The 15,493-nt window shown below is 37.0% G+C and overlaps 1 protein-coding gene across 4 annotated transcripts in view; it reads left to right on the forward strand.

Annotated features, from left to right (window-relative positions):
• LOC306654118 (endophilin-A3) overlaps positions 1 to 15,493 on the forward strand; it is a 578,788-nt gene that overhangs the window by 482,057 nt on the left and 81,238 nt on the right. For all 4 annotated transcript variants that reach the window (XM_079127387.1, XM_079127380.1, XM_079127379.1 and 1 more), the window contains 2 exons: positions 12,476 to 12,668; positions 12,782 to 12,961. In XM_079127387.1, the coding sequence (XP_078983513.1) occupies positions 12,476 to 12,668; positions 12,782 to 12,961 (373 nt within the window). The remainder of the gene's footprint in view (positions 1 to 12,475; positions 12,669 to 12,781; positions 12,962 to 15,493) is intronic.

The following is a 15,493-nucleotide window of genomic DNA, read 5'->3' on the forward strand; positions in this document are numbered from 1 at the left end:
GCGAAGGGTGAGGCTCCCAGGCCCAGGAGGTAGGGCCGGGCCCCTGGGAACTTTGCAGAGGAAGGCAGCCCAGCCCAGGCGGTAGCTGTAAATTGAGGGGAACCTCTAGGAGGGAACTGACCAGCGAGACCTCCCCACCGGGTGAGTCTTCCCTGCTGGGTGAGATTTCCCCACAGGGACGGTAAAACCAGAGACTCAGGCCCAAACAGGCCTTGCCTCAGCCCGCAGCCTAGGTCCCCTTTGGATGACCATTGGTCAACAAGTGGAGGCACCTCTGCCCACTAGCAGGGATTATACCCCACCTGAAGGCCTCCTAGAGAGGCAGCTTCCTTGTGGAGCACCGCATTATCAACTTCCTCCAAGACTTCAGCCTACTGAAGGCTAAGGGGGGAAATATATAGAAATCTTCGGGGACATTGTACGTCAATAGAGGAAATCTGCAATATCTCAGTGGTCCACTGATACCTGAACAATATGAGAAAACAAGGAAAGAAAATGCTGCAAACAAATCTAGATGTTACATCAATAAAACCCAATGACAGCATGGCAGAAGAAATGACAGAAAAGGAGTTCAGAATGTACATAATTAAAATGATCAGAGAAGCAAACGATGAGATGAAAGAGCAAATGCAGGCACTGAATGATGAGATGAAAGAGCAAATGCAAGCATTGAATGATCGCACCAATCGACAGTTAAAAGAGCAAATACAGGAAGCAAAAGATCATTTCAATAAAGAGTTAGAGATATTGAAAAAAAAACGAAACAGAAATCCTTGACATGAAGGAAACAATAAACCAAATTAAGAACTCCATAGAAAGCATATCAATAGGATAAAACACCTGGAAGACAGAACCTCAGACATTGAAGACAAAATATTTAACCTTGAAAACAAAGTTGAACAAACAGAGAAGATGGTAAGAAATCATGAACAGAATCTACAAGAACTATGGGATATCATGAAAAGGCCAAATTTAAGAATTATTGGGATTGAGGAAGGCCTAGAGAAACAAGCCAAAGAAATGAACAATTTATTCAATGAAATAATATTAGAAAATTTCCCAAATCTGAAGAATGAAATGGAAAATCAAGTTCAAGAGGCTTATAGGACTCCAAATACACAAAATTACAACAGACCAACACCAAGGCACATTATAATGAAAATACCTAACATACAAAATAAAGACAGAATTTTAAAGGCTGTGAGAGAAAAGAACCAAATTACATTCAGGGGGAAAACAATACGGATATCAGCAGATTTTTCAATCCAGACCCTAAAAGCTAGAAGGGCCTGGAACAACATTTTTCAAGCCCTGAAAGAAAATGGATGCCAACCAAGAATCTTATACCCAGCAAAACTTACCCTCAAATTTGACGATGAAATAAAATCCTTCCATGATAAACAAAAGCTAAAAGAATTTACAAAAAGAAAGCCAGCATTACAGAACATTCTCAGCAAAATATTCCATGAGGAAGAGATGAAAAACAAAGAAGCAAATCAGCAAAGGGAGGAATTATCCTAAAGGAATTGTCAAATAAAGGAGGAAACAAGTTGTGTCAAACAAATAAATAAATAAAATTTAAAAAATGAACCAAATGACCGGGAAACCAAATCATATCTCAATAATAACCCTGAATGTTAATGGCCTGAATTCATCAATCAAAAGACATAGACTGGCAGATTGGATTAAAAAGAAAGATCCAACAATATGTTGCCTGCAAGAGACTCACCTCATAGAAAAAGATACCCATAGACTAAAGGTGAAAGGATGGGGAAAAACATACCATGCACATGGACTCAGCAAAAAAGCTGGAGTATCCATCCTCATTTCCGATAATGTGGACTTCAAGCCAAAGTTAGTCAGAAGGGATAAAGAAGGTCATTTCATACTGCTTAAGGGAAGCATAAATCAGCAAGATATAACAATCATAAACATCTATGCCCCAAACAGTGGCTCATCCATGTATGTCAAACAAATCCTTCTCAATTTCAGAAACCAAATAGACCATAACACAATAATACTAGGTGATTTTAACACGCCTCTCTCACTACTGGACAGATCTTCCAGACAAAAATTGAACAAAGAAACCATAGATCTCAATAACACAATCAATGATTTAGACTTACCGGACATTTATAGAATATACCATCAAACCAAGAGCGAATACACTTTCTTCTCAGCAGCACATGGATCCTTCTCTAAAATAGACCATATATTATGCCACAAAGCTAATGTTAGCAAATACAAGAAGATAGAGACACTACCATGTATTCTATCAGATCATAATGGATTGAAGTTAGAAATAAATGAAAGAGTAAAACACAGAAACTATTCCAACATCTGGAGATTAAACAATATGCTATTATATGATGAATGGATAACAGAAGATATTAGGAAGGAAATTAAAAAATTCTTAGAGGTAAATGAGAACAAAGAAACATCATATCAAATTCTCTGGGACACTATGAAAGCAGTACTTAGAGGGAAATTTATTTCATGGAGCGCATTTAATAAAAGAAGTAAAACTCAACAAATAAACGACCTAACACTACAGGTCAAAGCCCTAGAAAAAGAAGACAGAACAGCACCAAAAGTAGTAGAAGACAGGAAATAGTTAAACTCAGAGCTGAAATCAATGAAATTGAAACAAAAGAAACAATACAAAAAATTGACAAAATAAATAGTTGGTTCTTCGAAAAAATAAACAAAATTGATAAACCTTTAGCCACACTAACAAAGAGAAGACGAGAGAAAACCCAAATCACTAAAATTCGGAATGAACAAGGAAATATCACAACAGACAGGATTGAAATACAAAACATAATTAGAAGCTATTTTGAAAATCTATACTCCAACAAAATAGAAAATTTCAAAGACATCAACAGGTTTCTAGAGACATATGAATTGCCTAAACTGAATGAGGAGGACATACACAATTTAAATAGACCAATTTCAAGTACTGAAATAGAAGAAGTCATCAAAAGCCTACCAACAAAGAAAAGTCCGGGACCAGATGGGTTCTCAGCCGAGTTCTACAAAACCTTTAAAGAAGAGCTCATTCCAGTATTCCTCAAAGTATTCCATAAAATAGAAGAGGAGGGAACCCTCCCAAACTCATTCTATGAAGCCAATATCACCGTGATACCTAAACCAGACAGAGACTCATCTAGGAAAGAAAATTTCAGACCAATATCCTTAATGAACATCGACGCAAAAATTCTCAACAAAATTTTAGCAAATCGCATACAAAAACATATTAAAAAGATAGTGCACCATGATCAAGTGGGTTTCATCCCAGGGATGCAAGGTTGGTTCAACATCAGGAAATCAATAAACGTAATTCACCATATTAATAGACTTGAAGTCAAGAATCACATGATTATTTCAATAGATGCAGAAAAAGCATTTGATAAAATACAGCACCCCTTCATGCTCAAAACACTAGAAAAAATAGGGATAGTGGGAACATTCCTTAACGTTGCAAAGGCCATTTATGCTAAGCCCATGGCTAATATCATTCTAAATGGTGAAAAACTGAAAGCATTCCCCCTAAAAACTGGAACAAGGCAGGGATGCCCTCTTTCACCACTTCTATTCAACATCGTTCTTGAGACTCTGGCCAGAGCAATTAGACAAACCAAAGAAATTAAAGGGATACGAATTGGAAAAGAAGAACTCAAACTATCCCTGTTCGCTGATGACATGATTATATATTTAGAGGAACCTGGAAATTCCACCAGAAAACTCTTAGAACTCATAAGTGAATTCAGTAAAGTAGCAGGTTACAAGATCAATGCCCATAAATCCAACGCATTTTTATACATAAGTGATGAATCTTCAGAAAGAGAAATTAGGAAAACTACCCCATTCACAATAGCCTCGAAAAAAATAAAATACTTGGGAATCAATCTCACAAAAGAGGTGAAAGACCTCTACAATGAGAACTATACAACACTAAAGAAAGAAATTAAAGAACACCTTAGAAGATGGAAAGATCTTCCGTGTTCTTGGATAGGAAGAATTAATAATTGTCAAAATGGCCATACTACCTAAAGTGCTATACAAATTCAATGCAATTCCAATTAAAATCCCAATGATGTACCTTACAGAAATAGAGCAAGCAATTATGAAATTCATCTGGAAGAATAAGAAACCCAGAATAGCTAAAGCAATCCTTAGCAGGAAGAGTGAAGCAGGGGGTATTGCAATACCAGATCTTCAGCTCTACTACAAAGCAATAGTAACAAAAACGGCATGGTATTGGTACCAAAATAGAAAGTTAGATCAATGGTACAGAATAGAGGACACGGACACAAACCCAAAGAAATACAATTTTCTCATACTAGACACAGGTGCCAAAAATATGCAATGGAGAAAAGATAGCCTCTTCAACAAATGGTGCTGGGAGAATTGGAAATCCATATGCAACAGAATGAAACTAAACCCATATCTCTCACCATGCACGAAACTAAACTCAAAATGGATTAAGGACCTCGGAATCAGACCAGAGACCCTGCAGATTATAGAAGAAAAAGTAGGTCCAAATCTTCATCTTGTTGGTCTAGGACCAGACTTCCTTAACAGGACTCCCATAGCACAAGAAATAAAAGCTAGAATCAACCACTGGGATAGATTCAAACTAAAAAGCTTTCTCTCAGCAAAGGAAACTATCAGCAATGCGAAGAAAGAGCCTACAGAGTGGGAGAATATCTTTGCCAATCATACTTCAGATAGAGCACTAATCTCCAGAATCTATAAAGAACTCAAAAAACTCTACTCCAAGAATTGAAATAATCCAGTCGATAAATGGGCTAAGGAAATGAATAGACACTTCACAGAAGAAGATCTACAAGCAATCAACAAACATATGGAAAAATGTTCAACATCTCTAGTAATAAGAGAAATGCAAATCAAAACCACCCTAAGATTCCATCTCACCCCAATTAGAATGGCGATTATCAAGAATATGAGCAAAAAAAAAAAAAAAAAGAAAAGAATACGAGCAACAACAGGTGTTGGCGAGGATGTGGGGAGAAAGGTACACTCATACATTGCTGGTGGAGCTGCAAATTAGTGCAGCCACTCTGGAAAGCAGTGTGGAGATTCCTTAGAAAACTTGGAATGGACCCGCCATTTGACCCAGCTATCCCACTCCTTGTCCTATACCCAAAGGACTTAAAATCAGCATACTACAGAGATACAGCCACATCAATGTTCATAGCTGCTCAATTCACAATAGCCAGACTGTGGAACCAACCTAGATGCCCTTCAATTGATGAGTGGATAAAGAAACTGTGGTATATATATACAATGGAATATTACTCAGCCATAAAGAATGATAAAATTATGGCATTTGCAGGCAAATGGATGAAATTGGAGAATATCATGCTAAGTGAGATAAGCCAATCTCAAAAAGCCAAAGGACGAATGATATCACTAATAAGTGGAGGATGACACATAATGTGGGGGAGGGAAGGGTTAGTGTTAGGGTTAGAGTTAGGGTCAGGGAGGGGGGCAAGTATGGAGGAAGGAAGTACTGTATAGAGGGTAAAGAGGGGTGGGAGGGGTGGGGGGAAGGGAAAAAATAACAGAATGAATCAAACAACATTACTCTATGTAAATTTATGATTACACAAATGGTATGCCTTTATGCCATGTACAAGCAGAGACAACATGTATCCCAATTGTTTACAATAAAAAAAAAAAAAAACAAAGTTTGGAGTCAAAGTGCTGTAAGCCCCTTGTACTGTGTGAAGATGGAAATGATTTTAATTTAACTTCATGGTTGTTAAATAGGCTCTTTAAAGTTCTAAGGCTAACTCTAAGAATTAAAAATAGTAGAAGGGAAAACAGAATAGTCAGGAAAAGCAGTTCTAAACAAGAGTAGTGAATGAGTGCTTCAAGATTTCTGAGAACTTTTTTTTTTTTTTTTGGTACTGGGGCTTGAATCCAGGGTTCTCAACCATTAAGCCACATCCCTAGCCCTTTTTATATTTTATTTTGAGATAGGGTCTCACTAAAGTGCTTAGAGCCTTGCTAAATTGCTGAGGCTGACTTTGAATTCAAACATCCTCCTTCCTCAGCCTCCTGAGTCACTGAGATTACAGGCACGCACTACCACACCTGACTATGAGAAGTGCTTTCATCTTGAGCAACAGAAGGAAGGAGTGATGAATAATTCTAGGCTTTGTTATAAAACTTAGAGTTAATGTATGTTGCTGGGGTGGTGGCACCTACCTATAATCCAATGACTTGCAAGGCGGAGGCAGAAGGATTGCAAGTTCCAGGTCAGCATCAGCAACTTAGCAAGCCCCTCAGCAACTTAGCCAGATCCTTTCTCAAAATTTTTCAAAAAGTGTTGAAAAGGGCTGGGAATGTAGCTCATTGGTGGAATACACCAGGGTTTAATCCCCAGTACCAAAACAATAAAAAAAAGAAAAAAGAAAGTAAAGACATATTTATGCATGTTTAAATTTAAAGATAAGTAGTAAATGAATAAAATTCAAAACTATTTATTCATTTTATTTTTTTTGCATATGAAATGAAACCTACATTGTGTACAACCAGAGAAATGAAAAGTTATATCCCATTTGTGTACAATGAACAAAAAAAGGATAAAATTTTAAAAATTTTCTAGAATTAAAAAATAATACAAACTTTTATTTCCACATATTAACTAGGGCTCCTAAGTACAAGTCATATAAACTCTGGCTAACTTAAGCTAAATATAGATTTATTGGGAAAGATATTAGGTGGCCCAGAAGAATAACTGAAAGGCTGGAGAACTGAGCTCACAAAAGATAGGAAATCAAGAGAGATTAGACAGAAGGAAAACACCTAAGGTCACACTAAGGTACTGTCCAGGTAGGTTTTTCTGGGTTCTTGTGGCTGTTTCCATTACTAGACATTTCTTGAGGGTGCTCACTCACCACCATGTACCACTTCCACTCAGTGATAGGCTACTGGTCCCATCTAACTGCATGACTTTGTGGATCAGTTAACATCTACTTCATGATGAGCAGATTTAAGTTAAATGGTCACCTGATGAATTATAGTCAAGTGTATCACTGTTGCCAGGTATTTAGTATCTAAAATGACCCAGAGTTTGGTGACTGTTTTTTCATTTATTAATTTTTATGTGGTGCTGGGGATTGAACCCAGTGCCTCACATGTGCTAGGCAAGCACTCTGCCACTGAGCCACATCCCTAGCCCCTGGTGACTATTTTTTAAAGGAGCATTGCTCTACCTTAAAAGGGTAAATTTAGCAGGGCATGGTGGGGTACACCTGTAATCCTAGCAATTAGAGAGCCTGAGGCAGGAGGATCAAAAGTTTGAGGCCAACATCAGCAATTTAGTGAGATCCTGTCTAAAAGTAAAAACTATTAAAAAAAAAAAAAAAAAAAAAAAAAGAAGAAGAAGAACCAGGGGTGTGGCTCAGTGGTAAAAACTGCCCCTGGATTTACTCCCCAGTACCAAAAAAAATTTTTTTTAAAGGGTAAATTTTATGGTATGTAAACTATACCATAATAAAGGTATTTTTAAGGAGCACCAGGCAACTGAGTTGTTTAATATTTTATTATGGTCTCATTTTCTTCTTCATTGAAGTTTTTGTTTTCTCTAGAGATGGTAATTGCTTTGATTTCTTGTTTGCTTAATTTTTATGACCCTCTCATTAACTTTTCAAAATCTTTTCTGGAGTTTAAATATCCTCAGTACAGTCACACATATCACATATTTAATTTACTTAGTGTGTTAGCACTGTTTTCATTTGAGTTCTGGTCTACTGAGATGTTTGTTATATGTGAGAAAAATGTCTTTTTCCTTTTCTTTCTTTAACTGCTTTTGCTATTTTTCATAACAGAGGGGAACTCAATTATCTGTCTTGCTGTATTCTTCTACCCTCTTCCATTGCATCCTCCCTATACATGACTTTTGGATACATTTATTCAGATTAAGAAGGTGATTTTGAATATCTGTTAAAATTTAGCAAATGGTTTTCTACTTCCACTAAAAGGATCATATGATTTTTCTCCTATACTTTGCTAATACCTTACACACTAATTTCCCAAATTCGAATCAATTTTGTCTTCCTGAAATAAACCCAGCTTGGTCACTTTATCATTTGTATTGCTAAAATTTGGTTTAGGATTTTTATGTATGCATTCATGACAGACATTGGACTAAGTGAATTGGAAGTTTTCCCTCTTCTTTTTTCTGGAGAGTTTATGTAAGATTGAAATTATTTATGCCTTAAATGCTTAGCAGAACCTCACTGGAAAGTCATCTGATACTGGAGGTTTCTTTTAATATTTTAAATTATAAATTTAACTTAAGAACTGATCAAATTTCTCTCCATTTGTGTATTTTGATAAACTGGATTTCGTAGGAATTTTTTTCAGTCTGTGTATCTTTGCAAATTTATAGATGGTATTTCTCATTATAAATTTATACTCATTATTTTTAATGCCTTTAAGATTGTCCCTTAAATTCCTAATATTGGTAATTCATACCTTCTCTCATTTTTCTTCATATTTCATCAGGGACTTATCAATCTTTATTAGTCTTTTGAATACCCAGCTTTTTAATTCTCTCATTTCTGTTCTTTACTGTTTTCTTTCTTCTGTGTTCTTTGGGTTTAATTTCTGTACTCATGTTAACCTCTTGAAAAAGATACTAGATTATAGGATTATTAAAGTCAGTCCTTCTTTTATAATATATGCATTTAAGGCTATTGATTTATTTCTCTTTGCAGCTTTACCTGAATTCCATAAATTTTGACATTTGATATTTTTATTGACATTAATTTAAAAATACTACCAGATTTTCATTGTGATTCCTTCTTTGGCTTAAGAGTAAATTAGAAGGTTATTGCATAATTTCAAATATTTGGGGATTACCTAATTCAGTTCTACTGGTCAACTATCTTAACTAGCTTAGGCTGCCTTAACAAAATATCACAGACTGGGTATTTTAAACAACAAAATTTTATTTTTCACTTGCCTGGAAAATCCAAGATCAAAGTCTAACAGGGTCTGGTTATTGGTGAGTACTCTTCCTGGCCTTTAAACATTCAGTTTCTCAACTTCTTGCTTTTTTTTAGGTGTTGATGGCCATTTATTTTATTCATTTATTTATATGTGGTGTTAAGAATTGAACCCAGTGCCTTACACATGCTAGGCAAGTGCTCTACCACTGAGCTACAACCCAAGCCCCTCTGATGTGTCTTTTTATAAAGGCACTAATCCCCTCATGACAGTCCTGCCCTTGTAACACTAACCCTAATTATTTCCCAAAGACCCCATCTCCAAACAGCCCTTTGGGAGATAGAACTTCAACAGGTGACTTTTGGGGAGACATAAACCTTTAATCTATAACATATTCTGTATTATTTTAATTTTTTGTTAACTTGGTTCTTTATGCTTAGGATTTATACTTTTATTTAGGATTTAGGACACATGCTCACATGTAAAATTTTTTTTCTACATGTTTATCAGATTTGGTGCTCATGTTTTGCTAGTTTCATAGTATGCATTAAAATGCTTTAATCTTCTACTTTGGAGAACGTAATGTATTATGGGAATTCACTTAGTCCTTGAAACTTTGTAGAGATTTGACCACAAGAGTAGCAGGGTCCAGACCTCTTCTTTTCTCTAGTAGCCTTTAAAATCCTATCTTTATTTTGTGTGTGAGGTATTTTCATTATAATGTGCCTTGGTGTGGATCTGTTGTACCTGATGTTCTGTAAGACTCTTATAATTAATTTTCTATTTCATTTTTCAGGTTGGGAAATTTTCTGATATTATTTCATTGAACAGGTTGTTCATTCCTTTGGTTTGTATCTCTGTGCCTTCCTCAATCCCAGTAATTCTTAAATTTGGTTTTTTCATGATATCCCATAATTCTTGGAGGTTCCATTCATGATTTCTTAACATCTTTTCAGTTTGTTCAACTTTATTTTCAAGATTAAATATTTTGTCTTCCTTTTCTGAAATTCTGTCTTCCACCAGATCTATTCTGTTGGTGCTGCTCTCTATTGAGTTTTTAATTTGGTTTATTGTTTCTTTCATTTCAAGGATTTCTGTTTTTTTTTTTTTTTTTTCTTTTTTTTCAGAATCTCTCTCTCTTTATTGAAGTGTTCTTTTGCTTCCTGCATTTACTCTTTTAACTGTTTATTGGAGTGATCATGCATTGCCTACATTTGCTCTCCTATATCATCTTTTGCTTCATGGATCATTTTAACTATGCAGATTCTAAACTCTTTTTCTGTCATTTCTACTGCTATGCTGTCATTGGATTCTATTGAAATAGCATCTTGGTTTGTTAGGGACACTTTCTTCCCCTGTTTTTTTCATATTGTTTCTGTATATTCCCCTTTAGCAGTAAAGATCCGAGGTACTGAAGTTTCCCCCCTGCAGGCTTATTGTGACCCTGCAGTTTTCCACTACCTCTCCTTTGAAGGGGAGATCAATATTAGCAGCGTCCAATACAGAGAAAATGCAGCCCTGAACCAGATAGCCCCTATAAAGACTTTAACATTATTGTAATAAACAGGGTGAGTTCAATTATTATTTACAGTATTTCTAGTGGTGAATGAAGAGGATGAGGAAAGGTGTAGGATGTGAGTAAATGGAGGTACCTGTCAAAGGGCCACCAGTCTCCTGCAGGTGTCTCAGGAAGGGAGCTACCCTTCCAATGCTGATGGCCACACCCTCAGGAATAATTCAGAATGCCTGCACCAGCTTCCAAAGACTGAGGGTGCACTGAGTCAGCGCGGTGGCCAGAGTGGGGCGGGCGGGCCGTGGTGTCTGGCGTCCATGGTGTCTGGCATCCGTCTGCGGTGTGTCCAGACCCCTTCGTGAGTGGGACTGCTGTGGTTTCCTAGAAAGTTATCTCTTTCATCAGTATTTTCAAATATATTGTTATATCTGTGTTCATATTAATATTTATCTTCTTGATTTGGGAGGGCTGGGCAAAACATTTTAAAGCACTCAAATTTTCCAATTGTATTTCTGTTCATTTTTCTTACATCTAACAGATCATGCGTCATACATATTTAGAGTTTTTATTCAATCTCTGTACTTTAATAAACATTGTATCTTCATTACAAAAATTTCCCTTCATAAATAAAAATTTTCTTTTTGTCCTATTGTTATTGGCTTGAATACTAAGATTTTCATTTTACCATTATGTATACAAATGAAAATTAGAAATGATTAAAACTGAAAATCACTTTTAGATAAACACTAATTTTTTAGAGATCTGATTTGTTTTTTTTCAGTAATGAGTGTTCATTATAATAAAATTCAGGAAAAAGTACAGAAAGGATGAAAAAAATAAAAATATCACTTATCACTGTTAACATTTTAATGTATAATTATGCACAATTTTACTGCATACATTCATAACTACATAAAATACAGGATTATTTTTATAGGCCATTTTATGATCTGCTTTTCTAATAAAAATATGTCACGAATGCATTTCAACTGCAAGAATTATGCTTCCACTTTATTATTTTAATGACTTCTAGCATTGCACTCTATGCATAGAGTATTTACTTTGCCCTTAATTGCTAAATATTTATATGATCTTTTATTTTGTGAAATTTAATTTTTTTTGTCTTTGCTACTACAAACTACTCTGGAGCCAACATCCTTTTATGTACATTTTAAGCAATTTAAAATTTACCTCATGATCTATCTCTACGGTAACTAGTTAAAGAATTCATGTTCACTAAAAATTAAATATTCACAAATTAAAATGAACATAACATGTAATTTTTTTTAAACACATCACATGGACAGAGATATTTTAAATGGTATTCTCTGGCTTGACTCTGGGCGTAGGAAACAAGGCCCTCTCACATGGTTCTACTGGGTGTAAATTGGGAGAATCTTCCTTGAAGGCAACTTGGAAATATGTATCAAAAGCTACGGCCTTGGTTTTTCATTTTTACAGATGTTTCATGAGAAAACCTGATTTTTCCAAGATCTTATTGGAAGGAATCACATTATATACATGTTGTAAATCCAATCTTAACAGAAAAGAATTTTCTTAGGGATATTCCAAATAATGAATCCAGGTGCCCTGAAGATTTCCTGAAGTGTGTTTTTGAGCATTTAAAATTTCTTTTGACACCTATATAAATCATTGTTGCCTTGGGACTCTACTTAAAACCAAACCAAGATTTTATTTTTGATAGATGGTGGCAGGGCAGGATGGGAAAAACTCTGCTTCTTTTCACTAGACCTTTCCAAACAAATAAGATCTTAAAACACTCTCCTGACATATCTGCCTTTTAATACTACATTTCTGTATTTTAATTGCATACATTGATGGAGATGCCATTGCTGTGGAATTTTTATACAGTATATAAAATCCAGAAGTGCAGAGAAGAATTTAAAATTATTCGTGTTGACTGTTGGATCTTGTCTCATTGGACAATTCAACTTTCCCCCTTGGCTTTTGGTATAGGTGGCACATGGGCTCCTGGGGTCCCTGCTCAGCAACCTGTGGTGTTGGAATCCAGACCCGGGAAGTGTACTGTCTGCACCCAGAAGAATCCCCTGCACCTGCTGAGGAATGCAGGGATGAAAAGCCCCATGCCTTACAAGCATGCAATCAGTTTGATTGCCCTCCTGGCTGGCATATTGAAGAATGGCAGCAGGTATGGCAGACTGGCAACCTCATGACCTGCCATGCTTTTGACGGTGAGAAGTCCTGCATTGCTTTTTATAATGTGAGCTGAGCCCATTGCCTTACCTCTTCTTGCCTTCTTAGTGTTCCAGGACATGTGGAGGGGGAACTCAGAACCGAAGAGTCACCTGTCGGCAGCTATTAACAGATGGTAGCTTTTTGAATCTCTCTGATGAATTGTGCCAAGGACCGAAGGCATCATCTCATAAGTCCTGTGCCAGAATAGACTGCCCTCCACATTTAGCTGCAGGAGACTGGTCAAAGGTAAGGACTATTCTCAACTTAACGGTTTCTTCTTTTCTGTTCCTCCTTTGTTTCAGCCTCTAAATATTTCCTCTACAGAATCAGACCAGGACTGGTGTGAGATGAGCAAGGTTTTGAGGTTGCAAATTTAAGAAGGCACTCTCACTTGTGGGGTCATGGATTGGATAATGATCTCATTTTCAGTTTTTGTACCATATTATTTAAACTGTTTTCATAATTTTTCTGCCAAATCAATCCCTTCTTTTGGAGGTACTAGCATCATGGTATCTCAGGATAAGCTCAAAATTAGTTTGGTTCCTTTCTTCCTTGTGTTCCCTTCTAGAATTATTTATATAAACCCTGTCATTTCAACTTTCTGAACATCTTCTATACCTTTATATCCTCTGCAATCTGTTGCTACCATGGCTAATTTTGCCCTTCGTGATTGTAAGATTGTATTATTGCAGTAAGTAGAGTTCTTAGGTGTGGGGTTTAAACCCTAGCGCCTTAAATAAAATGCCCAAGCTCCCACAGATGGTAATATAGGAGCAGACTCCATTCCTCCTGACTTCATTCCAAGGATTCTTTCTGTTATGAAATTGTCCATTTGATCTACCTGCCTCTGTATCACTCTCCCATTTCCAGACTATCTGATAAACCCTAGTATCCCCAACACTGTTTTCATCAAGTCAACTGTGGAGAATCTTCCATGGGTCTTCTTGTTTGCAGCATCAAGTTCCCTAGAGTAGCTTCCAGTACCCTTCTTGTCTGATGGTCCTCTTATTACAGTCCTTTATTCTTATTCCAGCTCTTTATCCTTATTCTAGACTTTTACTCCAGTCTTGCTGTATCTTTAACATCTATAGATCTACAGACTGAGGTTCTTAGCACAGATTCAGAAGCAGATAATTCTCATAAGTTGTGTTATCAGTATCTTGGAACTTCCAGTCACTACCATGAACTGTCTTCTGAGGATAGGGAACCAATCTCAACATTAGAAATAACTTTAAGAAATTAGATAGGGCAAGCAGGCAAGGTGGCACATGCTTGTAATCCCAGCAATTTAGGAAGCTAAGGCAGGATGATCACAAGTTCAAGGCCAGCTTAAGCAACTTAGCAAGGCCCTAAGCAACTTAGTGAGACCCTGTCTCTAACTAAAATTTTAAAAAGGGCTAGGGATGTGGCTCAGTGGTTAAGCATTCTGGGTTCATTCATAGACCCATGTGCTAGTTCATTGCCAGATGCAGTCACACCTGCTGCCTTCATCTAGAAGCAGATATTGTCTCCATATCCATAGATGAGAAAACCCAGGTTCATTAAGATTAAGTAATTTGCCTAAGGATGGAGCTAGGATTCAAACCCAAGTTTCTGTGACCCACATTTAATAAGAAGGGTGTATACTTTGATCTTTCATGCAAGAGCAAGGCCTTTTGAGCCAAACAGACCAATGCTGGAATCCCAACTCTAAAACCTATAAGCTGGGTGTACTTGTTCAACATACCCAGCCTCTCTGAGCTCCCATTTTCCTTCTCTAAAAGTTTTGGCTAGTGAGGATAATTGGAGATATTTGATACGGAAACATCCAGCAGAGGAGGGCTTTCCATTCTTCCTTAAGGGAAAGTCCACAATTCTGGCCATAGGTTGGTAGTTGGTAGTTGGTTCCCTGGATTTGGGGTTTTAACTGGCTAACTCAATTAAGTGCCAATATTTTTAAAATGTCTTAAGAAAAGAAAAAGATCGCAAGTCATAGTCATAGGCCTCATGCAGGTCACTGAAGGTCTACATAAATGTTTCCCTGAATATGCAGAAAGTATCTAGGAAAGAATTGAACTCTCCTCTTCAGAGCCTGAAGGAGGAATCATCCTGGATCAAGCCATTATGCCTCCACTCTCTGTGTCCAGCTCACAGGAGAGGAAACAGGGCTCTCACCTCATGCTGTCACACTGTAATTCAATGACACAAGGGACAGAAGAACTGTCTTCTCCAACAGTTAGGTCCTAAAGCAAGAGACACAGTTGCTGTAGGTGAGACAAACTCCCTAAGAATAGGCCATGAAAGAATGTATAGAATTCAGCCCTGTTGAGTTCTGTGTGCAAAAGTTGATATGCTTTATTTCCCTCCTACTCACTGCCCACCCCAGCCCCACCCTACTGCCGCCTCTCTCTCTAGCACAGGAGATTGAACCCAACGGCATTTTGCACTGAGCTATATCCCCAGTCTTTTTATAAATCTTGAGACAGTCGCACTAAGTTGCTGAGGCTGCCCTGGAACTTGTGATCCTCCTGCCTCAACCTCCCAAATTGTTGGGATTACATCTCACCTGGCCCCTTCCTATTTTCTCACACAAAAATAGAGGCCACAGGGCACAAGTATTCATTTGAGTATCGCTTTGAAGCTGGTACTACGCAAAGTTACCTGGATAATGGGTAGGCAGTGTTTATTCCAGTCACCCAGCTAAGCTCCAAGAGTGAACTTTTACCATGTCCCATTGTCAGAGGTAGTGCAGGATCCAGTTATCGTCTCCAATAAAGAACTGCTGAAAGGAAAGGGCCA

This window comes from Sciurus vulgaris (genome assembly GCF_902686455.1).
Source record: "Sciurus vulgaris genome assembly, chromosome: 2".
In the NCBI taxonomy this organism is placed as follows: Eukaryota; Metazoa; Chordata; class Mammalia; order Rodentia; family Sciuridae; genus Sciurus; species Sciurus vulgaris.